Below are 26,264 nucleotides of genomic sequence, written 5' to 3' on the forward strand. Positions count from 1 at the left end.
ACTCAGTAGGTTTTGGGTAGGGCTCAAAAATTTCCATTTCTAACCAGTTCCCAGTTAGGTGATACTGCTGCTGCTGACCCAGAGATTATATTTTGAGAACCCTCTGGGTCCTAAGTCCTCAGTTTAAATAAAGTCTTTTAGCAGCTGTCTTCAGTTCCTATACTTCTGATTAAGAATTACTTGAACTGGGGCGCCTGGGTGGCTTAGTCGGTTAAGCGTCCGACTTTCGCTCAGGTCATGATCTCGCGGTTCGTGGGTTCGAGCCCCGCGTCGGGCTCTGTGCTGACTGCCAGCTCAGAGCCTGGAGCCTGTTTCAGTCTGTGACTCCCTCTCTCTCTCTGACCCTCCCCTGCTCACGCTGTCTCTCTCTCTCCTAGAAATAAATAAAACATTTTTAAAAAATGTTTAATAAAAATAAAAAAAAATAAAAAAGAATTACTTGAACTGCTTGTGAAGGGGCACAGTTTTGGGCTTCACTCTCAATTCTGACTTAGATCTGATGTAGTATACAAGGATCACACCTTTTGAGAACTTGTGACCATTATGGAATTCAAGCCTTTCTATAGTCTATTCTTTGCCTACCTCACTAACATTATTGAACTGGTTATTCAAAAACTAGTCCAAGTCCCTGGCATGCTGGGTGGCTCAGTTGGCTAAGCTTCCAACTTTGGCTCAGGTTATGATCTTGTGATTCGTGATTTCGAGCCCCACATTGGGCTCTGTGCTGACAGTGCAGAGCCTGCTTGGTATTCTCTCTCCCCACCCTACCCCTGCCCCTCACTGACTCGTGCTTTCTCGCCTTCAAAATACATACTTTAAAACACACACACACAAAACTAGTCCAAGTCCATGCCTTGGATTTTTGTATATCCTGTTCTTACCACATGAACCCTCTCTCCCACACCTAAGTGGTAAACTCCCAGTCCTTCTTTAAAATGCTGCTTATGTGTTACTGCTGCAGTGAAGTCTTCATGACACTGCAGCGTCCAAGCAAGGTTGATAAATCTCTTTTCTGCATCACCTCTGTACCTTACACATTTTCCTTTCTGAACACTTTTGTGTTACGCTTACTTACTTATCTGCCTATTAATGAACTCTCAACATCACTATCTCTGGCACCCCGCAGCGTCTGGTACGTAATAATAGCTCAGTAAATAGAAATGGCGGAGGAGTGGTGGTGGTGATGACTGATAGGAAGGGGAAAGAAGTTTAAGGAATATAATATGAAACCATAGTAAATAGGATACTGAGGAACATTCCCATCTTGCTCTTGCCTGTGAACTGCTTTCCTCTACTTACCCACCTTAAACCACCAAAACAACTGGACAACCATTTCTCCTTTTCCTGTATCCAAAGTTCACCCAACTGATCTCTTGCTATGACATTTTTCACAACTAATTTCCCAGTATGTAAACAGTCATCAAAAGGCCTGCATTACTGAGTATGCATCTCCTAATCATCAAGCAAAGATGATGTTCTTTCACATGACATGTAAGTAATAAGATACACCGGAAACCTCATCTGAATGTGGCACCTACAAAGGACAGCTGAAATGTGTAGGAGCAAGTTGCACTGGAGGCTTCTATCTCCCTGATGCTGTCATATCTGAAAAAGGAGGGGGCACTTTGAAATTCCATTAGCCCAAACTAATTTTTATTTCTTATATTCACTCATTTGTTTATTCGGCCTGGCATCTGGTCCTCCTGATTTAGGACTCATTTAGGATATGGCCAAGACAGGTCAAACCAGAAAGGGCAGGCGGGAGTGGGGAGGGGATCAGCTTAGGAGAGCAGTCTGTTCTTTCTCGTCAGATCTAATCTATCTGAGCTGACAGAACCAACTTAGAGCCATTTTGGTGAGAGGTCTTTGTGCTAAGACCACCCATTTTGCTCTTAGCTGCCAAGTAATCTCTTCAAAATGTTTATTAGTCAAAAGAAAGCTTATCTTTAAGATCCTAAGGAAAGAATAGTGAGATGGCCCTCCTTCACTCCAAGAATCACCCTAGTTAGGTTGAACCTCTTTACAAAAGCAACCAATACACTGTGGTTACTTGCTATTTTTCCAATATACCAAAACTGTTCCCACCTCAGGCCACTGCCCTTGCTAATACTGAATGCTCCCCAAATTATTTATATGGCTATCTTGCTTCTTTGCTCTGCTTTTTGCTCAGAAATCATCTTCTCAAAGACACCTTCTGGCAATGCCATTCCTAGCACTATTTCTTTGCCCTGATTTATTTTCTCTTTACCACACTTATTACCACGAGGAGACAATAAATTTATTTATAGCACATTTTGCACCCCCATATTGTTAAGTTCTATGAGAGTGCGGCCTTTGCATTTCTTTTTCACGGCTATTTTCCCAGTGCCTAATATAGTGCCTGGTAGTCAATATGTATTTGTTGAACAGCTGAATGGACTCAGACTGACTGCCAAATAATGTATCTTTTAAAAAATGCATAGACATCAAAATTTTTAAGGGAAAAATAGTCTAACATAGTAGTCACCTTGGATAGCTGTATATATACATGTATGTACTCCTCATAATGTTGCCTTTGCTGACAACCTGTTGGGAACTCTTCTGCAAGAATTGTTTTCAGAGCCAGTTTATGAATTACATGATTGGTCTTTTTACTTCATAGGTCATATTGTGTTTCACCAAAAACTTCACAGTGTAAAAAAGCCAAACCAAGCACAGAAAACATATGAGAATACAATTCAGGCTCTCAAGACAAGGCCTCAGAAGTTTAGATGACTGGTGACATCAATTAACTAAGTAGATCACCTCTTGAGAATATGGACATGGACCAAAAAGGGTTAATGCTCACAAACATAGAGGTTCTGGAATTTGAAATTAAAAACACACAGTTTAGGCACAGATCAAATTATCTGAGGACAAAGAGGCAACTTCTATTTCACTTCTGCTTATAACTCCAAACATGCCGCTGTAGGTGGACTGCTGCCCAGGCTGCATCCAAGATGGTTTAGCTGAGGACTCGCCCATTCTTCCAGTTACTTGGGATCTTCAGCCTGCCCATACACCAGCCCACATGGCTGTGCACTCATCTTCTCCCATTGGTCCAGCCATACACCATCTCCTTCATGAAATGGTCTTTCATTCTAAAGACTTTGTCTTAAAAAATATTATTTCAAACAGCTAATAATAAAAGGAAAATCTTAAGAGGCAAAAGAAGTGAAAGAACAGGGAAAACGACCACGAAGTCCTGAGTTTCAGGATAGTAGCTTATTCGTAAGTATTTTTAAATGTCATTGACAGAACAAAATGCTGAGTTCCTATCTCAGAAACATTTCCTCCCAGCAGGCAACAAAGAGAACCCCAGCCAGAACTATAACCCAATCTTTGTTCCATGTACCCCAACAGTCAGCCAGCCAAAGAGAAAGAGAATGGGTGCTGTCAGGCAACTCCACTGGTCTCCCTTTCTGTAGCAGTAGGGCCAACTGAGGACTACAGATAATTAGGACTGGAAGGAGCGCAGACACACCAAAGATACGGTGTCAAGTGATATATGAGATGTGTTCATAAATAAAAGAGTTATTCCAGAGCCACAGAAACAAATCAATCTCTTTACTGCAGAGGCACACCTCTCGTCCCATGTATTATTCAAATGTACTAACACATGAAAGATCACATCACCTTGTTTATGGATACATTTAATATCCCTTACCCTTCCCACCTTTCAAAACATAATAGTATACAAAATATAAAATATCTTAAATATTTATAAAAATCGCAAGAAAAAAATAGAACGTATGAAAATATTTTTATCTGAGTTCTCCCTCATTGTTAAGAGGCAGCTTAATTTGCCTTGAGTTCATAACTGTTGAGTGGGTAGGAATATGCCCTGCCTAATACTATTCTGTCCCGGAGAAGCTTAAATAAAACATAGTAGTTGCAGAAGAGGATGAGAGCCATGGAAAGTGTGTGGTTCCACTTCTCCGATCGCAGCAAGGAATAGAGCTGGTAGAAGACGACACTGCCCTCAATAAGAATAAGCAGATTTAACAGCCTTAATGGACGATGAAACAGGAACTGTAAAGAAGTTAAAAAGCAAAATGTTATTTCATAGGAAAATAAAAATTGTAGTTTTCTCACATATTTCTCCTAAAATAATTTCATACTTACAGGTTCCTATGTGCAATAATACGTAGATCTGGTTACTGAATATCAGTCAGGCTATTTCTTGCTGTTGAGACCCAACCTTTTCCATTTTGCTCAAGGAATAATGAAATAAATTTTATTTCAATGCCCTGAGACATGAAAAATGATTATACCCCAAGAATTCTGTGTCAAAACATTTTTCTTAAATTGTATCTTGGGTATATATTCTATTAAGATAATCAAAAGTATATTAATCTAAGACAAGGGCTGGATAAAGGACTGAATGGGAAATATTTTAGACTCTGCAAGTCAAGAGGCAAAAACTGAAGATATTACATAGGTTCCTAAACCATTTACACAGTTAAATGGTATAAATGTAAACCATTTAAAAAACATAAAAAAAAAAATGTGGGCTGGTCTGAGACATAAAGACCTACACTAGACAAGTCTGGGGAGAGGGGAGGTCTTATAAGCTGAAATATCAATACAGTAATTTCTTAATTTTCCCTTAAACTGTGTATCCACCATCACCACTGACTTAAATGCTCTACACCATATATTTCTGGATTTTTTTTTCTGGATGTTGAGAAATAGGGTACACAGACAGGCCAATGAAGAAGGAAGGAAAAATTAGTCAGAATGAGAATTTGGCTAAAAACAGGGCTGCTGTTTTCACTACTACCAAACACTTTACTCTAAGAGGCTAAATCCTGGTTTCCTTAAAAAAAAAAAAAAAAAAAGAAAAAAGAAAATGCATTATGAATAGAAAGATACAGGTCATAGATTGCAAATTGTGGCAATGGTTGTATATCTTATCTAAATAAATCAATGTGGACCTCAAGGAACAAATCCGAAAATAAAGCCTAATTGTCATGAAAGGTAGCCAGGTTCTTAGGATCCTTCCTTCAGAGAAAGAAGCTATTTAACCTGGGTTATATGATATTAGGTAACAGCATGTATAAAATCAGCTCAGATTTAATATTCTAAAAGGACCCAAGCAATTAGTTTCTGTGGCAATTCTAGCAATTAAAATGTGCCACTAAGCTATAAACTGATTGAGCAGAAAGGCAAGGAAAGGCTTTAAGTTCTAACAGCTACAGGTAGTAGGCATATTTTAAATGAGCATTCTCAAACTTAAGTGTTCCTAAGAATCATTTCCAAATCTGTAAATGCTGAAAATTCCTTCAGAGACTCTGATTCAAAAGTCTGGGGTACAGGTCCTGAATCACTTTAAAGAGTGAGACAGGTGATTTATATGCAAGTGGCCCAAGGACCACTTTGAGAAGCACTGATATACCTGTTTGGTCATGCAAAGTCGGTAATAACTTCCCTAATCCTTATTCTTTGGATCTTGCCCAATTCTTCAGCTGTCCAACACACTAGCAAGGAAAATACTTATTTTTCAAGCAGAAAACTCTAGTTTTAAACTCTAGTTTAAACTCTGGACATTATAGGTATCAAGGGAATCGCAAAGGCCAACAGAAGTCATTAGTGGGCTATGGAAGTCAGCTGACTGAATTAAATATTCTGTGTAGAAACCAAATGATTATGCAGCTGTGACTTAAGTCTAACCCCATCTTAAGGCAATCCCGCAGGAGTGTAGAAGGAGCTGCTGGTAGTTTCCTCACTTAAGGGCCTTTCACCTCCCCTCCTCTTCCCAGCCCCCACAATGCCCTACCCTCCACTATGGTATTTACAAGCATCCAGGCCTGATGCAGAGTCCCCAGTATTTATTTACTTATTTATTTATTTTTAATTTTTTTTATAGTTTTTATTTTATTTTTGAGATGGAGAGACAGAGCATGAACGGGGGAGGAGCAGAGACAGAGGGAGACACAGAATCTGAAGCAGGCTCCAGGCTCTGAGCTAGCTGTCAGCACAGAGCCCGACGTGAGGCTCAAACCCACGAACTGCGAGACCATGACCTGAGCTGAAGTAGGACACTCAACCAACTGAGCCACCCAGGCGCCCCAGAGTCCCCAGTATTTAATTGAAAGGCCTTGGTAGTACAGAACCAGAAAGCCCACATACCCTCCCACAGAACTGGGAGGGAGGGAGAAAAAGATTCAAGTAATCCCCAAAAAGACCTCCAATTCTTTTTTAGAATATAATCTCCATTCAAAGGCAATGCCCTACACTATGAACAGTCCTCTGCATACACCTTGTTTTCCCACTGCTACTGATCATCTGGCTTTTCTCTTAGAAGTTAATACTTCTGCTTCCTAGAGTCAGAATTTCCAGAACGCTGAAAGATCAAATGGAACATAATCCAAGGCATAAATTCAAATGGGACAGAAGCTGGGTTTAGTGTATGTCTACTGCTTCTTTTTAACTTATAAGCCTTTTTCCCTTTTAATCCAGAAAAAGGTAAAGGCCAGAGATCATGGCATTTGTCTTACTTTGAAAAGGGAAGTCAAGGTACTTTAAGGAGGTGATACATATGACAAATGCAAACAAAATAAAACAAAACAAAAACATTACATTATTACCATATTAAATATCACTTAAGGATACACAATACATTATAGTAAAAATATCATTAAACCAAACTATTACAAATAAAACTTGAAAGATGAAAGAAGGAAGTCTTAAGTAATTGTGTACTTGTTTCAAGTAATACTAGACTCAACAAATTCCAATGTAACTTCAAGCTGCTGAAGCTGGGATAATCATATCTGACCTTCAAACTGCCTTTCAGAATACATTTCCAAAAGACAGGGACCGTTATTATAGCAGTAGTAGTAATTACCATGTATTAATTTCCATATGTGCTACACACTGGGCTAGGTGCTTATGCACAGAGTAGCCTCCTAATGCTTACCACTAAGTTTATGTTTGAAAAGAAGTAAGTGGTACTTGCATAAAAGCGGGCATGGGATACGTCTGAAGGCACTGCCACGTTGTAAGGCCCCATGGCTCTATATAGGCATCTGCTATGTCGCACCAGCACCCCTTGAGGCCATATTGTATTTTCTGACCAACTAAGGGAGAAAGAAAGGCAATGTTAGCATATTGGCAATTACAGATAAGAGAGTGTCTGGCAAGGCCTACTACATTTCTATGGAAGGGATTAAGTATTCAAGGCTTCATCTGCCTGAATTCTGAGAGTGCAGTAATTGCACAAACTGGAAAGAGTTAGAAAGGATTTGTTATCATAACTTCATTGCTATATAGTAGACAGATTATAAAGTGATACAGTTGACTTGGTGTCAAAGGACTTAAGAGGCTTAGGAGAATGAGCAAAAATAAATGTGTAAGGCATCTATGAGCGAGAAAATCGAATGTAAGCAGGTGGATAGTTATCTCAATCCCAAGCGACCAAAATCTATTGATGGAAATGCTAGAGAGAACAAACAAGAAGACAGACTGGATGGTAGTAGAGTAGTGGGAAATGAACACACTGTCAAATTAGCATGACATTTACTGCAGAATTACATCTCAAAAAGCTATAGGATATGTTTATTTGTCACATACTTCAAATGCCTCATATATATGGGAAGCTATACAGAACACAGAGACACACAAGGTACTGACACACAGACTTTTCTTTTTACCGCTTTCTTGGTTTATTTTTATAGAAGTTTCTCTAGGAAAAGGAAGTTATGGAAGAAGCTTCGTTCTTTCCAGCACTCCATACTGGGGTTGGGGTGGGGATGGGGATCTTCAGGTTAAGCTTTTTAAAAAATCTAAGTTAATTCATCTCTTCCTGATTTTGGAAATGTTAGTTTCCTAGGGTAAGAACTGGGACAGCATTTTAGATATGTTAAAAAACAAAACAAAAAAAAAAGTCTAGCACCCTGAAGCTTTCCCAGTTCAGAAAATGTTCCGTCAGCCTTGCTCACACTTACCAGCATTAAAGTGATGATACACCTCATGGCCATGTGCCATCAGGAGCCTGAAGATGTACAGTACTAGTACTGTGGATTGTATTTTCAATTTTTATTGAAATCTGTCCTTTGCCCACAGTCGGGTTTCTTTTCTTTCAGCCTGGCCCAATCTCTTTCAGTTCCTGGGCTTGAAGGCCTGTGCTAATCTGTATCAGACATCAAGGCAGATAATTGAAGGGAGGACTCTGAGGGGGAGAGGGGAAGGGAAGGTCCCCTCAATCTGTCCCACTTAATTAGGAAAGAATTTCTAGATGATGAAATTTGTGAAATGTTCCAATTATAAAAGGGAGGAAGATGAAGATGGTCCATGTCTGAGAGGAAGGTATGGTGAAGGGCTCAGAAGTGAGAGAACAAAAGGGTTCCAAAGTTAGGCATTTTGGATCACAGGGACCATGCAGAGAATGACTGATAAGGGAACACAATGAGAGGAATACTTACAGAGAACTCAATTAGGGACAGTTTTCATTTAAATACAGGAAAAGCAGGGAAACATTCATTAGTGAGTTTAGGGGGGGAAAAATAACAAAAAATCCAAGCAAGGAAAATTACTAGAACAAATTTGCATTTATTAGAAAGAAATGAGAGAAGCAAATTCTAGCTGCCTGAGTGTGAGACGGTTAGCTAGCAATTGTTTAGCTGTGGCAACAAAGATGAGAAGAAGAATCTCACAGTCTTCCAAAGAGAATTAAAAATATATCATGACTCTGTGAATTTGGGCAAAGGATTAAGACTGAAAGAAAACTCCAATATTATAGCTTGGGAAACAAATTACAAACTCTAGAGTGGGCAGTTGAAAGGCAGGAGGCATTTAAGGAGGGTCTGGGGGGTGGTGGTGGGAATGAGTTAATGTCCCCTGTGTTCAGTTTAGAGTGATGACAAGCATCCATGTAGACAAAAGAAAAAAAAAAAACCTCAAATGTTCAAAGCCAAGAACAGGAATGACATACAAAGCAAATAAACATGATCAGCAGCATGTAGAAAGGTGTGATATGGTTTTACCCTTAGGCTACTCACATGTGCTGTGGAGCATTGCTGTAGGTCCCATGTTCGAGCTTCTGCCACTTGCCCAGGTGAGCGGCTGATTTATGTAGCAAATCACAGTATTTGGATGGCAGCAGTTGTGTGGTGAGCATGACAAAAGCATTGATCCACACCATAATGAGGTGCTCACACGACCAGCGCATGTCATAGTATTGGGTACTCTGAAAGAGATCAGAAGAGGGAGAAATGATCCATGTAGTGGTAAGCAAGAAGGTAAGGATGGGTGCGTGTACATACGCCTGCAGACAAATGCCACACTGAGTCACACATGCACTGGTTGTCCTGCTGTCCGTGCAGAAAGTTCAAGAGCAGAGTCCTCCAAAATCCTTCAACCTGACTTTCTGGCTGTATGAATTAGGGTTGGGAGGGAGAGGCAATTATATTTTAAGTGCTTTCTTTCTAGAAGAGGTGAGTGCTCTCTGTGAATGACCATCCGGCTGCAGATGTGCTTCTCAAAGGGTAAAGAAAGGGCACTAAAATGTCCCAAAAGATTCTGGGCCCAAGTGACATCCAGACCATTTTTCTTTTCTACTGAAGTAAATTGAAGTTTAGATAAAGGTTAGATTAAGTTCAAGGAAACTCCTGATTAACCATGTTAAGATCAACTACAATAGGTTGAAACCTCAGTCCTCTTAAGCTACTACATACTGATTCTATTATAAACACAAGTTTTATTCTCCCCAGAAACTGGAAAAAACAAAAACAAAAACAAAACAACTTTAAAAAAGAAAGAAAAAAAAGAGGGGACCACCACGGGTGCATCACATATATGGAAATACCTATCCGCCAACCAGGAGCGGTATTAGTGCACTCCAGATGCAGCCGAACTCCACCAATCCAGGCTGCCAAAGGGGAGACAGAGAAAAGGGGATTAAATAAGAAATACCCACTTTTTGTCATTCACACACAAATCCAGGAGGCATATAAAATTAACCACTTACCTTCACAAAACACAGGGGGAGAAATGCGACATAGTAGGCACTGAAGAGGGAGTTGAAGAGAACTTCCTTGATTCTGTGGTTGAAATCGGCTTTCAGACACTCTACTTCATTGCGAATGAGATCTGGAGATAGGGGGCAGCTGTGGGTGGGGATGGGTGTGGCATTATTAAACTGTTCTTTTAGAGACTCCAGCAATAAGGAGAGAAAGTCTTTGGATTTGGCCAAGCCACCCACAGTTGAGGCACTCTCTTCTACTGCCTGGTGCTGAACCATGTAGTTATAGTCTGTGAGAAGAAGATGAGCTCTACTATCTTGGTGGAAGCAGCAGAGAGGAACATAAACACCAAACCTGTAGAATAAGGTAAATATGAAAATGGGACCACAGATGCCACTTAAGATCAAATCTGACTTTACTATGTTAGTAAAATAGTCCTGATTTGCCCGTGTGAACATAACAAGGGACTTTGCTGATGGTAAACTCATTATTGGGGAAGTTCTTTAACTTCTTCCCACAAAGCCAGTATACATTCATTGTGGAATAATACAAGGCCACAGAAAATCACAATGACAAAATAGAAAACACCTAAAATATAATCACTTTTATAATTTTTACAACTGGATGCACAGATTTCATGTTTTTTTTTTAATATGTTTTTTTAATATGTTAAGCCTCATGCAGTATAAACTGTTTTGTATCTTGGTGGGGTTTAAGTTTATCTTGAGAGTGTGTGTGTGTGTGTGTGTGTGTGTGTGTGTGCCTTAGCATGTGAGCAGAGGACAGAGAGAGAGAGGGAATGAATCCCAAGCAGGCTCCACGCTAATGCAGGGCTCCAACTCTGAACCATGAGCTGATATGACCTGAGCCAAAATCAAGAGTCACCCAGGTGTCCATGTATCTTGTTTTAACTGTGTGTTTATGTATAGGTGTATATTTTGAGCATTTTTCCATGCCACTAAATATTTCTTCTACAATAATTTTTAAAGATACTATAATATTCTCATACAGATGTACCATAATTTACCTATTTCTCTCTTGTTGGAAATTTAAGCTATTTCTTATTTTGCACTACCATAAATATCAATGTATGGATAAGCATTTCCCTACATGATCTTTGTGTATTTCTGGTAACTTCCAAATTGCATGCCATTCACTTCAAACTTCCCCTTCTTTTTCTTTTAACGTTTTTTTCAAGTATTTATTATTTTTGAGAGAGAGAAAGAGACAGAGTGTGAGCAGGAGAGGGGCAGAGAGAGGCAGACAGAATTTAAAGCGGACTCCAGGCTCTGAGCTGTCAGCACAGAACCTGATGTAGGGCTCCAAGTCATGAACCATGAGATCATGACATGAGTTGAAGTCAGACGTTTAACTGACTGAGCCACCCAGGCACTCCTCAAACTTCCCCTTCTTAGTGAGAGGTTCCCCTGCCTCCCCACTATATCACCCATCCTCATCTTACAGGCGCTCCTAAGTCCCCCTGCCTGGTTATTTTTCTTCACAGATCTTTCTACTCCATATATTTTACATATGTATTAGGTTTCTTGTTATTTTTTCCCTTGGTCTATCTTCCCCTCACTACAATGTAAGTTCCATCAACCAGAAATTTTGGTCTGCTTAATTCACTACTATATCCTTGATCTGTAGAAAAGTGGCTGAAATACTCTAAGCACTCAATAAGTATTTTATGAATTAATGAAAAAAAATTCTAGAAATACAATAAATAAATCTCTACAAGTAGAGTAACTCAATTAAAGGCCTGAATATTTTGGGGCGCCTGGGTGGCTTAGTCGGTTAAGCGTCCGACTTTCGCTTAGGTCATGATCTCGCGGTTCGTGGGTTCGAGCCCCGCGTCGGGCTCTGTGCTGACTGCCAGCTCAGAGCCTGGAGCCTGTTTCGGAGTCTGTGTCTCCCTCTCTCTCTGACCCTCCCCTGCTCACGCTGTCTCTCTCTCTCTCCTAGAAATAAATAAAACATTAAAAAAAAAAAAGGCCTGAATATTTTAAGACTTCATAAGTTCTTGTTTGTTTTTCTTTCCAAGTTTTTATTTAAATTCCAGTTAGTTAACATAGAGTGGAATCATTTCAGGTGAAGAACCTAGTGATTATCATCCACATACATCACCCAGTGCTCATCACAACAAGCTCACTCTTCAATCCCCATCACCTATTTCACCCACCTCCCAAATTACTGTCACTTTAAAATACAAGTTAGGGGCACCTGGGTGACTCAGTCCATTGAGCGCTCAACTCTTGATTTTGGCTCATCAGGATCTCACGGTTTGTGAATTCAAGCTCTTTATCGGGCTTTGCGTTGACAGCACAGAGCCTCCTTGGGAGCCTCCTTGGGATTCTCTGTGTCCCTCATTCTCTCCCCTTCTCTCTCAAAATAACTAAACTTTAAAACATAAACTACATGAAACTTTTCATAACTTCTTACAGTTATTTCACCCTTTGTTCTTGAAAACTTTAAAAAATACTTTCCCCAGTCTTTATTAAGTAATGTCCACATTATGACATGCATTTTAAATAAAATGGTCAATTTGCTGGCATAAATTCAGATATGGAAAATAGCAAATAAAAAGTATCCTATTTAGTTATGTATTTTATAAAAAATTAACAAATTCACCTGTGTATAGTGAGGAAAAAAATGAACCTGTTACTAAATAAGAAGATGGTTAACAGCTCTGGGATCCACTGTGTATGTGCCCTGGAGTGGTACTGTGGGAAGGAGTAAATGCAGAAATAACAGGCAGAACTCACATGCAAAACTGTGAAGGCCAGAGAAGCCTGTAAGTTCAATTCTGCTGAAACAAACTGCACATGTAGAGATGGGATAAGAGGCTAGGGTGCAAGGCAGATTGCAGTGATGGCCCCATTTCTTAACCCTTCCTTGTAGTCTCCCCACACAGCCCTCATTCGATGTGTGAAGTGACCTTGCCCTATACCTACAATGGGCTCAACAATGTGATCTGTTCTGGTCCAAGGAATGTCAGTAGACACTCTATGATCAGAAGTTTGAAATGGGTTTGCACAGTGGGGCTTGCTTTCATGCCATTTGATCAATTTCATGTGTTCATGCCGAGCCTGCCAGAGCATGAGAGACCCATGAAGCGGAGCTGAGAGACCCATGGAGAAGAGCTGAATTGTCCTAGTTAACTTAAACTGACAGTCAATCCAACAAATGTGACTGAACCTGGCTAAGATCAGGAGAGCTTCTGGACTTCTGGCTGACCCCAACTCATGAACAACCAATATATACTGTGGTATGCTACCATGGTTTTACAGTTGTTTGTTACAGCCATTGTTATGGCAATAGATAAATGAAACAGGGTACAATGAGAGAAATTGGAAAGGTAACATCAAAAGCTCAAACTCTCTGTAAAGAAAATGATTTATTAAAGAATTTTAAAGAGGGTTAATAACATGATTCAACTTGCATTTTGAAAATCATAGCTATAATGAATAATGGGGAAGAGGGCCAAAATGGGTTATCAGATGACCAGAGAGAAGTTTAGAATATAATAACAAAGGCTACAGGGAGCAGCAGATAGTTTCTTATTTTATAAATTTTAAATTTTTTAAAAATTTTATTATTTTTTTTAAATATAATTTATTGTCAAGTTGGCTAACATACAGTGTATACTGTGTGCTCTTGCTTTTGGGGGTAGATTCCCATGTTTCATCGCTTACTTACAACACCCAGTACTCATCCCAACAAGTGTCCTCCTCCCATTTTCCACTTTCCCACACTCCTCTGGATAGATTCAAAATAAATATAAGAGCTACAACAGTTAGTCATTGGACTAACTTACCCTAAAACTGAGAAGCTAGCTGAGAATCATATTAAAAAAAAAAAAAGAGCAGAAAAGAGTCCCTTTCTTTTTTAACCTATGAATAAACAAGAAAATAAAGATGTGGTTATTGCCATTGTCTAGTATTTTAAATTTTTCATACTTAATTTTTAAATTGAAGTTAAACAAAAGATTATACAACTTTTAAAAACTGAAGTAAATATATTTAAATATAAACTGTTTAACTTACATGCTTATTTCACTATGTTGTTACAGGAGTGTGGCGAGCGTTCAAAAATTAGTAAGCTTCTTTCTATTCCTCAAAAGTTTGCTAGCCATTTGATGTGGTAATCCTTTTAAACTTGGCCAAAATATTCCTTGATATCCATAACTAGCCTTTCAAATCAAATAGGGTTAACCTTCTAATGGATTCAGGAGTACTTGGGTGGCTCAGTCTGTTAAGAGTCCGACTTCAGCTCAGGTCATGATCTCGCAGTTTGTGGGTTTGAGCCCCACATCAGGTTCTGTGCTGACAGCTCAGAGCCTGGAGCGTGCTTTGGATTTTGTCTCCCTCTCTCTCTCTGCCCCTCCCTGACTTGTGCTCTGTCTCTCTCCTCTCAAAAATAAACATTAAAAAAAAAAAAAAAAAAAACAGGCCACCTGGGTGGCTCAGTCAGTTGAGTGCCCAACTTCGGCTCAGGTCATGATCTCATGGTTTGTGGGTTCAGGCCCTGTGTCAGGCTCTGTGCTGACAGCTCAGAGCCTAGAGCCTCCTTCAGATTCTGTCTGTCTGTCTGTCTGTCTCTCTTTCCCTCTCACTGCCCCTCCCCTGCTCATTCTCTCTCTCTCTCTCTCTCTCAAAAATAAACTTAAAAAAAAAAAATTCGGGGCGCCTAGGTGGCTCAGTTGGTTAAGCATCTGACTTCAGCTCAGGTCATGATCTGGCGGTTGGTGGGTTCGAGCCCCGTGTCGGGCTCTGTGCTGACAGCTAGCTCAGAGCCTGGAGCCTATCTTCGGATTCTGTGACTCCCTCTCTCTCTGACCCTCCCCTGCTCATGCTGTCTCTATCTCTCACAAATAAATAAAAAAACCATTAAAAATTTTTTTTAAAACAAACACCTTCTTCTAATGGATTCAACCAGTTGTTGATAAATAGAATAAGGAAATCATTTCAGTTGAAGCAGCTGAAATATTAATCTAGAAACAGAGAAACAATTAATGTAAAATATAAGATCAAGCCCCACATCAGGCTCTGTGCTGACAACTCAGAGCCCAGAGCCCGCTTCAGATTTTGTCTCCCTCTCTCAGACCCTCCCCTGCTCACTCTCGATCTCTCTCTCTCTCTCTAAAATAAATAAGCATTAAAATATTTATTAAAAAAGAAAATATGAATCATGCAAAATGTTTACAACATAGAAAATTCATTTTGTAGGCAAAAAGGTTAATACTAATGAAGTGAATTGATGATTGCCTTAAATAATTAAACAGTATAATCCCAGGCCTACCACAGTATACCAATAGACTCTTCCTACCATCCCAGTACATATAATTTCTGATTATACCTTGATTTTACACTATGTAACTACTAAGTTCATGCTTACACTTCAGTACCATAAATGATTATATAAAACAATGATTCTCAAACTTAAGCAAACATCAGAATCATCTGGAGGGCTTGTTAAAAGACAAATTGCTGGATCCTACTTTCTGAAGTTTGTTTCAGTAGATTTGGGGCAGATTCTGAGAATTTCTATTTCTAAAAATTTCCAGGTGACACTGATGCTGCTCTTCTGGGAACCACACTTTAAGAACTACTGATTACAGAGTAATGGTGCAGACAAGGACTCTGGAATCAAAAAGTCCTGAGTCTTTCTAATTGACCACAGGAAGGTTTTTTAGTCTCTTAATCTGTCTTTACCTGTAGCAAATCCCACTGTCTGCCGATAGCCACTATGCTCCTGTTCTCCCATTGCAATAGAATTTTTAGATAAGATACAGCTGTTCTACTAAAGACAAATTTCCAAACTCCTTGACAATCTATCCTGCTAGGGAGTGTGAAATAAAAGAGATAGCAGGAGCTTGGATCTCAACACCACAGAGCTAGCTGCCACAGCTATCCAAGATGATTTACACATACTGTACAGAAATACATGTCTAACTTTTTAAAGCCCCGAATGCTTTGGATCTGTTATAGCAGACTAAATACACTGCCTCCTGAGTTATGGTATGATTTCATGAGGTGAGGCTTATAAACACTTAATCCAGTGTTAAGAAGAGCTAGCATAGAAGAGCTCAAAAAATGGTAGCTATCCATTAACATACAATGAAGTAAGTATTGGCCCAAACAATACAAGTTATAATATGCAAAACAGTTTAAAAAGCCAATATCTACAACAAGATGCAACAATACATTGATCAGAATGACTAAAATTTAAACATCTGGGGCGCCTGAGTGGCTTAGTTGGTTGGGTGTCTAACTCTTGACTCTGGCTCAGGTCATGATCCTCACGGTTAGTGAGATCAAGCCCTGCATCTGGCTCCACACTGACAGCATGGAACCTGCTTAGGATTCTCTCTCTTCCTCTCTGCCCCTCCCGTGCTCATGCACAGGTGCATGCGCAGCTGCTCTCTCTCTTCCTCAAAATAAACTTTAAAAAGAAAACAAAATAAAAAACAGAAAACATCAAATGCTGACAAACGTGTGGCACAGCTAGAATTCTTACAGAATTGGTGGGGGGTAAAATGATACAACAATTTTGGGACGAGGTCTGGTAGATTCTTATAAAACTAAACATACTCATATCTTATGGCCTACCAAAGCCTCCCTTAGATATTTCTCTCAAGAGAATGAAAACATTTCTTTACAAAAAAGACTTGTGTAAGAATGTGCCTAACAGTTTTTTTAGTAATATCCCCACACTAGAAACAATCCAAGTATTCAACAGTAGGAAATAAACAAACTAGTATATTCATACAATGAAGTGTTACTGATATATGTAACCATATGGATAAATCTCAAAAATAATATGTTGAAAAAAAATATGCTGAGTGAGAGAAGCATTACACAAAAGTGTACATACTATACAATACTATACAATTCCATTTATACAAAATTCTACAACAAGCAAACTAATCTACGGTGGAAAAAAAAATCAAAACAATGATTACCTCTGGGAAGTGGTTGGTGGTGTTTGATTGGAAAGAGACATGAAGGAACCTCTAGAATAATGGTCATGTTCTATATTGGGACACAGGTTTGACTTACAAGTATATGCATTTATCAAAACTTGGCAAATGTATGCATGATTTGTGAATTTTATTTTATGTATGAAATTTACCTCAAAAGAAAAACTGTAAACAAATCAAACTCTACTTACTAATATGCACAGGATGACATATTTTGAAAGACGTGAACTGAGGTTTGCAATTTAACTTTGAAATGCACCAAAAACAAGGTGAACTGATAGATGGATAGAAGAATGACTGGACCGTTGGCATACATATATGTATTATCCAATGATAGTAAAATATTAATGGGTGGAATTTAGATGGAGTTACACAGGTGTTTGCTGAAAAATTCTTTCAATCTTATGTGTTTAAAATTTCCATAATAAAATGCTGGTCAAAAAAGGTATGTAAGTCCACAGGGCTTGAGTACAGCATATTTCTGTTATATGAACCCAAATATCAAAGAAATTTGATCAAAAGTGTAAGACTAGTTGAGCCAGTTCATTCAACTAACACTACCCATCATTTGTGTCAATATAGGCTGTATACTAGGTCCCTTTTTTTGATGAAGAGAGCCAATTAAAATATTCTCCACTGGCAGAATAGCATACCTCTCAAGTTTCTTGGGACAGTTCTGGTTTAAGCCTATTGTTCCAACTGCATCCTAGTGTAGAAAATAAACTATATGGTCATCCTACCCATTGATCTTTCCAATTTTTTGAACTTTTTGTTCATAATTGATGAATTTCCTCTCCCTCACTTTTATACTATTGTTTTCTTGACCCAGATTATTTATTTAAAAACTTACTAATACAATGGTAAAACTGAAGTACTCACGGGTAGCCAAGAAAAAGGAGATTGAGGACTGAATGGCTTCGGAAGAGATTGACGAGGGTCCAACAAAGTACCCATCCACATAAAGTAAGTAGCACCAAACGAGCTGATATCAGAACCATGTAGTGAATCATAGATGCCGCACCCGCCTTAGTGGCCTGAAAGTTTGGAAGCACCAAAAGGAACATTTTATAAATGGCCTTATTTAAAAGCAATGTGACTCAAGTAAAGAATTAGTAGACTTACTGGAAATCTGTGATCAAAAAAGTGTGTGGGGGTGGTGGGAGAAAAGCTGTCTTATCCTACCTTACCTTCCCCATTTTTATTTTTATTTTTTTTTTTCCATTTTTAAAGATTCAGACCTGGGGTGCCTAGGTGGCTGAGCCGGTTAAGCATCCGACTTCGGCTCAGGTCATGATCTCACAGTTCGTGGGTTCAAGCCCTGCATGGGCTCTGTGCTGACAGCTCAGAGCCTGGAGCCTGTCTTCAGATTCTGTGTCTCCCTCTCTCTGACCCTCCCCTGCTCAGGCTGTTTCTATTTCTCTCTCAAAAATAAATAAAACATTAAAAATATATATATAGATTCAGACCTCTCCAGGACACTTCTTGGTTCCTTAAGTTCTTATGACATTGACTAATTTGTTTACATTAGGGCTTCTCAAAGTATGAGAGCCACATTCATCAGAGTTACTTGGGCTTCTTACTGAACTCGCAAATTCCTATTGCCTTTCCTTATAGAAATAGAAAACAAAGCTGTAAGTGAAGGAACCTGTGTTTTAATAATCTACTAGGTGATTTTTATGTACATAAAAATATTGAACCATTAATTTATCTTATTTCAGATTAAACTGTAATGGCGTCAATAGTAGCAACAATGCTTCCATTTTTCTTGCAATCTTCCCCCCAATCTACTTGCTGAATTAATGTATAATAAACCACTGAAGATTAAAAAAATAATCACATCTCCTCTGACAAATTCCAATGTAAATAAAAGTTCCTTTTTTGACTTTTGCAACCATGGAAATAATGGACAATCACTTCCACTTCTTTATATACCATAGCTATTCAAATATTTGTTTTTAATCTCACATTTTAAAAACTGATTAAATATAGTAAGAAAGCATACTTATCTAAACATGAAGTTCTACAATGTTATTTTCTTTCAGAATGAACCAGTAAGAAGAGAATGAGCCAAATGCAAAGGAAAATGGTAGATTCCTACAACCTCAAAACAGCAGTGTCAGAATGCAGAAAGGGGAAAAAATTATGTGGGGTCAATAGCAATGGGAGGGAATAAAGAGCTTTTCAGGTCCTTCATATATCCGTTTCTTAGTTTATCCAACATATTAGATAGCGTATATAACATATATGTAATATATAATATTAATATAGTTACTTATAAAAGCAAAGAAGCAGGTGAACTAATACCATAAACTTCAAATTATGGAGAAGGTTCAAACTGTTCTAAGTTATAGCAGGGCAAATAATTCCAATATTACTCCCTGTGATATATCTCATGCCAATGTACCTCACATGTCAAAGCTGCTGGAATTATGCCACTGCCTGCCACTGCCTCCATCCTCAAAATTTAAAGGCTGTTTCTGCCCAATATCACCAAAGTAGCAGAACTTGTATGTATTTATAATTTTTGCCTTATTCCAAAGTCCAAGCTCTTAACCACTATGCAATGTATGACAGATACTATATCAGGACCTAGGGACGTAGTAATAACCAAGACAAATAAGACTTCTGTCTTTATAGCTGCTGAAATAAAAAAAGACAATTATATTTACACAAAATAATTAGTTTTATAATTGTGGTATAAGTGCTGCAGGAGAAGAGTAAGCTGTTAAGGAGGCAAATAACAAGAGACCCTAATCTAGGGAAAGCTTTCTGAGGAAGTGATATTTCAGGTGCGATCTAAAGAATAAGGAAAAACAGGCCAGGTAAAGAGTAGAAAAATATTCCTAATATTATATTAACTGAGAAGTACAGTATATATATAAATAAAAATTAGAAGAAAATATACAAAAATATGGTCCTCTCAATAATGAGGTCATAAGTTACCACTTTTTTTCTGCTTTATATTATAGGGTTTTTCAATTTTTTTCAATCAAATATACTACTTTCCTATTAAGAAAAATATTTTTTTTTAAGGGAGGTGCCTCAGGTTGGTAGAATAGCTGAGTAACTTTTTGGTCTTGTGGAGCAAGTAGAGTAATAGAATTGGCCTGGAGGTGAATGAACAGTCTTAGCTAGTTGGAGATTTCCTCCAGGAATAGTATTTAACTTTTGAATTAATTACCGCCAGCCTCTCCTTAAAAATGACTGGTCTTTCTCAAGGTAGGGATGTTTTCTGATATAAGCAAAAAAAAAAAAAAGAAGAAGAAAGAAAGAAAGAAAAAGAATACAAACATTTTAATGGAAGGAAGGAAAGGTGATTTACAATAGACCTTACCATCTAATTTAGCTTTTGTTTAGGAAGAGAATCACTACACAGCTCTTATTTTTAATTTCTGAATAGGTAATATATTCAGCGCTCAAAATACAAAATGCATTTATGAAATTTCCCTCCTAATGGTCCTGTTCCCAGACATAACTAGGCAGCCTGTTATTAGTTTGCATGTCCTTCTTCAGATAATTTATTCATATATAAGCAAATGTATTTTGTTCCTTCCACCTGCCTTATTTTAAACACTGTTCTGTACTTTGTTTTTTCACTTAATATCTTAGTGTTCAGTACATTTTCATCTTTTTAATGATTGTGTGCCATTCCATTACGTACATATCCCACAATTATTTAAACACTCTTTAATTCTTTCTCATGGACTTTAACTTACAGATTTAAGTCTCTGACCAGAAATCTGTTTAAATTTAACTTAAGTATTTTGTTCTCTGTAAGAATTATAGGTTTCTTTAGAAAACAGCTAATATGCTTTCCAACTAAGGTCATGCAAAAATTTTTAAACTACTGTTAAGCCATTAACGAAAGGAACAACAGAGTAGGTCAAGTTATAGCCCTTGGAACACCAAGGTAGAAACTTTCCTGTTTTCACAGATAAAAACATAAAACCCCACTGAGTTCCTCTAAAGAAAGAACAGAGTTTAATATATCCAAAGGTAAGCATCTATTTTCATGACCTAAATAACACACCTGGGAGAAAAGGTTTTATAGACAGGCTTTCCCCTTGTGAAAAAACAGGGGATACTACTTTCAGTTAATTCAAATGCCTTTTAGGTTATGACTTAACTCTGTGCTCACAAGAAATAAATTTCCTGAAAATTAGAGCTTACAGACAAAGCATGCATGTTTTGGAAAGAAAAAAGTTGACTCTCAATTATCTGTGAGTATAGTTACTATTCATTTAACACTATACACTGAGTTATAAACTCCAAGATTAAAATTCTTAGCCACTTTAGCTAAGTTTTTTTGTTTTCATAATCATTTATAGGGCATAAGATAACAAACTCTTAAGAGAACACATTTTACTACCTTCACTGGAGTTTACAAATATATTAAAGGAAATTACCTATGGCCAGTTATATCAACAACATTTAATTTAAAAAAGATCACATTAACGTCCCAAGTCTTTCCTCTATTGCCCATCAGAATTCTAATCTTTAATATTAGCCTTACGCAAATTTAGATGTTGTCATTTTAAAATTCTAAGTTTTAATAAACTCTAACAAATTTCTATTGCTAGCAACTCCACAAATGGTACACAGTTTCAAGTAAATGTTACATGAAACAAGGTTTTAGATGCAACTGTTCATTTATATATAACTCTTCATATCAGAAGTTACTTAAAATTCATCCTATTTTTCTATAACTACTAAAATTAGCAAGATTCTATCGAAGAACCTGGAAACTAGAAATAAGCTCCTATCAAACAAATGACATTTTTAACAGTTCTCTTGAATTACAGGACACTGAATTTTAAATATATTGTAGGAAAACCTTTTTAAAAGAACTAGCACAACTCATGTGGAAGAAATTAATTTGTAACTGTATTCAATTGTATTTGGACACTTCACATATTCAGCTTGAATCCATTTTAGTAACTAACTCTAGCTACAAGTGATAAAATATAGTGAATGAGCTGTTACCTCTGAGATGAGGGCCCATACAAGCCTCCTTGCAAGCATCACTGTGATGAATGCTGCCAGGTGGTAATCAATGAGATGAAAATTCTGTTAAGAGAAACAAATCACTGCATCAGAAAGAAATATGTGTATCCAGCTCCAACTACTACATCAAAATGTTTGCCCCCTCAAAAGATCTTCCTTACCTGACCTCACATATACAGACCACAAGAATTTAAGAGCTCTTGAAGAGACTACCTACCTTCTATTTCTCCTTTTGTGAAAAACTGCTTTACCTTTCCAAACACTATTTTAAACTATCAGGAATGTATGCCTCTCCTTTCTTTGAAAGTTTACTGTGTTGAAAGAAAAAGACTACAGCTTTGAGTTAAAAAATGATAACCTGCAGAATTATAACAAGAATAATTTAAAATGCCATATTTATAATAAGTGTCAAATTTAATGGATCAGATGAACTCTTAATATTTTTGGAGTTAATATTTTTGGTCTCTCTATGCAAGCTTATGTTAATCTAATTGGGCATCTACTAACATAACCTTCCTACTGGCTGATATATCAATTATATTCATTTTGGTCTTTCTCCTTAACTTGATTTAAAAACATGTCTTATATTTGATCTCTTCTTCCTCAGAAATGATAGCATTACCTAGATGCTGCATATGATTCCTTCTAATTCTAAGCCTGTATAAATAATAAGCAAAATGAAAAGTCATTAGCAACAAACAAAACTGGGATGTATTTTCATTTTGATGGTCAAAAGGTCAACAGCTTTCCACAGTACTCCTTCAAAACCTTAATTTCTCAATTAATTCATTCAGTAAATATGTTCTGGGCACCCACAATGTGCGCCAAGTACTCTTCTTGATACCGGCGATACAGTGCTGAAGGACAGACAGGTTCCTGCTCCCCTGAAGCTTACTTTTTACTGCAGTGTAAGAGGCAGAGGGGATGGCAGAGATTACTAATTTCCTCTTCTCCCATCATAGTCAAATTTAACTACCTCCCTTGCAAAAACTTCTTGTAGCTAAGGGATGTGAAGGAAGTGATATATATAATTTCCAAGCCACGCCCTTAAAGGAAGGAGCTTTCTCCTTTCCTCCTTCCTGCTGCCAGAGGTGCTGACAGGAGTCAGAGCAGCTATCTTGGACCATGATTTGGAAGAAGCATGTTGGAACTAACAGAGCAATAAAAACAGAGTTGCCATCTGCTTAATTTTTTTAAAATTTTATTTATTTTGAGAAAGAGAACATGAGAGATTGCAAGCAGGGGAGGGGCAGAGAGAGAGATTCTCAAATAGGCTCTGTGCTGTCAGTGCAGAGCCCAGTGTGGGGCTTGATCCCATAAGCTGTGAGATCATGACCAGAGCCGAAACCAAATGCTGATGCTTAACTGACTGAACCACCCAGATGCCCCTATCTGCTTAATTCTTATTTAATAGGGAAATAAGGTTCTATACTGCTTTAGCCACCCTGTTACAGCAGCTAAAACCGTATCTTTAATAAATTTGTTTAAGTGTAAGGGCAATGACAAACTAACAAGCAAAAACGTTTTAGACAGTTATAACTGCTAGCAAGAAATAAGACTGTGATAAATAATAACTGGGAAGGGAGGTGCAGAGCCAATTTAAATTGTTGGTTAGGGAGGACATCTCTGAGGTTGTGGCATTTGGATCAAGAGCTGAAAGACAAAAAAGCATCACTCATGACAAGAGCTGAAGGCAGAAAGTGCCAGGGAGAGGGGAAAGCAATCACAAAAGTCCTAAAACAGGAAAATATATGTCTGGTGGGTCTGGAAATCAGCAAGAGGGCTGGAATGAGATAATGAGTGACAAAAGATGGAGTTTATATATTATTTTTTAATTTTTTAAATGTTTATTTATTTTTGAGTGAGAGAGACACACACACTGTGAGCAGTCAAGGGGCACAGAAAAGAGAGAGATATAGAATCTGAAGCAGGCTCCAGGCTCTGAGATGTCAGTACAGAGCCCGACACAAGGCCTGAACCCGCAAGCCATAAGATCATGACCTGGGCATCAACCTGAAGCTGGATGCCCAGCCGACTGAGCCACCCAGGCGCCCCTTTACTTTTTTTGGAATGTTTATTTTTGAGAGCGAGAGGGCACACAGGTGCACAGAGAGGGGGAAAGAGAGAATCCCAAGCAGACTCTGCATTGTCAGTGCAGAGCCCAATGCAGGGCTTGATCCCACGAACCTTGAGATCACAACCTGAGCCAAAATCAAGAGTTGGACATCCAACCGACTGAGCCACCTAGGTGTTCCTGTACCCTCTTAGCTTTGAGACTCCTTCTTACTCACCCCAGTCCTCCAAAGTAATGCAAGCAAATTCCTTAGACTCCCTACGTAATGTTTGGGGGTCTAATTTATAGACTATCACCAGTCCATGTAAGACACTTTTGTATCAAAAGATTTAAGTGCCTAATGTATCTTATTGTTAAGCAAATTTTGTTATATCCTGAATCACTGAAAACTGGTAATCCTTACTGGAATATTTGATTAATCACCCTTCACTCCTGACTATTCTGAATAGTTTACTACGCTACTTCTAGCTTTTATGTTTCTTAGGGTTAAGACTCACTCAGCTAATGGCTTGATAGCTAGAACAATACATATTTAGGGTGCCACATTTTTTTTTTTGATAATTATTAAGATTTTGAAATGGAAAAAGAAAAACCCAATATATAAGTCCGGCAAATTTCTGAATTAGACACACATAATAGAAGGGAAACTGAGACCACTAGTTGAGATCTAAGTCCCTTCTAGAACAAACCAGTCACATAGCCATCACCTGTGTTTGAATACCTTCAGTCACAGGAAGTAACTAGGTCTCTGGCAGCCCATTCATCTTTGAACAGCTCACTGATTCAGGCCCTTTCCAGATTGATGGGCTAAAATCTTACTTGCTATTCCACAGATGTTACTCTTTGCTTCACAATTAAACTTCAAGCTTTGTGTGAGCAAGGGCCATTTATGGCAGATAAGGGAGCCAGTCCACAGAACAACCTGCTTTAAGTGTGCCTTCCTCTACTGCACAGACCAGAAAGCTAAAAACTAACTACATTTCCAGACTTTCTTACAACTGAAGTTCTAGATTTGACTTAGTTTCTACCAACCATAAGCATTACATAAAACGTGAATTCAGAAGTGAATGAAATAGGGCAGGGTAAAAGGCACTCATTTTTGTTGGTATGAGTCAGAGGAAAGGAAGCCTAACTCTGGACTCAGCTCTAGCAGCAGCTTCCTAATTATGACAGGAGCACTGGTTCCCTTTGTTGCAAGGCAACATTTGTATGGGACTTGTAAAAGAACTCTTGTCAGAAACGGTTAACGGAGAAAAGGGCTCTTTGATTAGCTTGCAAATTTATAACTGAGAAATTTCCATGGAATGTCAAAGTGAAAACTGAATAATGAACTACCCAACAAGTACTTATGGAGTAAATACAGAATAAATACAGGAAGGAAAGCATAGCAGTGAGTACTTACTCTGTCACTACTTTGATTTCAAGCCAGCTTTGTAATTTCTAGATCTCGTATTTCTCATTTATAAAATAGGAAACAGTAGTACCTGTTTTTAGAAGGAGTAAATAACAATACTTGCAAAGAATAGTAAATAATGAGTGTTTGCCAATGTCATTGTTAAGATACTGAGGAATCAATTTATAGAGCTACACAGCTGGAAGCCTTAAAGATCATCTAATCCAGCCTCTTCATTTTACAACAACATGGCCTAAAAAGGGTGAAGTACAGTTCCTACACTCAATAAATTCATAATCTAGGGGAAAAGACTATTTTAAAAAAAGCACAGAATTTGGCACTCAATTATTACAACTGTTGTTGTTGTTGTTTTTGAGTAACACAAGCAGGAAAGTTTATTAAACCTCAAAGTACACTGTTAATATATTACAGCAAGCAAGCTCACGAGAGCTATGCCAAATCATTACAATTCTTAAAGAAACCAATTCTCTTATTTGGTATTAAGTAGTTACATCATCAAATTGCAAAGAAAAATTTTTTTTAATATTTATTTATTTTTGAGAGACAGAGAGAGAACGGAAGAATCTGAAGCAGGCTCCAAGCTCTGAGCTGTCAACACAGAGCCCAACACAGGCTTGAACGCACAAACTGTGACATCATGACCTGAGCCGAACTTGGATGCTTATCCAACTGAGCCATGCAGGTGACCTGAAAATTCTTTTCTTTTTTTTTTAAATATTTATTTATTTTTGAGAGAGAGAACGGGAGAATCTGAAGCAGTCTCCAGGCTCTGAGCTGTCAACACAGAGCCCAACACAGAGCCCAACACAG

The 26,264-nt window shown here is 38.1% G+C and overlaps 1 protein-coding gene across 1 annotated transcript in view; it reads right to left on the bottom strand.

The window, feature by feature from the left end:
* Nucleotides 1–3,564: 3,564 nt before the first annotated feature.
* Nucleotides 3,565–26,264, bottom strand: part of TMEM39A (transmembrane protein 39A) — a 31,126-nt gene continuing 8,426 nt past the window's right edge. Inside the window, exons 4-9 of the mRNA XM_039224160.1 lie at nucleotides 21,946–22,029; nucleotides 17,842–17,996; nucleotides 9,989–10,337; nucleotides 9,021–9,208; nucleotides 6,980–7,100; nucleotides 3,565–4,050 (exon numbers count right to left, since the gene is read on the bottom strand). Of these exons, the coding sequence (XP_039080091.1) occupies nucleotides 3,817–4,050; nucleotides 6,980–7,100; nucleotides 9,021–9,208; nucleotides 9,989–10,337; nucleotides 17,842–17,996; nucleotides 21,946–22,029 (1,131 nt within the window). The 3' untranslated portion in view covers nucleotides 3,565–3,816. The remainder of the gene's footprint in view (nucleotides 4,051–6,979; nucleotides 7,101–9,020; nucleotides 9,209–9,988; nucleotides 10,338–17,841; nucleotides 17,997–21,945; nucleotides 22,030–26,264) is intronic.

Source organism: Hyaena hyaena, unplaced genomic scaffold (assembly GCF_003009895.1).
Source record: "Hyaena hyaena isolate Hyena2069 unplaced genomic scaffold, ASM300989v1 scaffold_1540, whole genome shotgun sequence".
Lineage (NCBI taxonomy): Eukaryota > Metazoa > Chordata > Mammalia > Carnivora > Hyaenidae > Hyaena > Hyaena hyaena.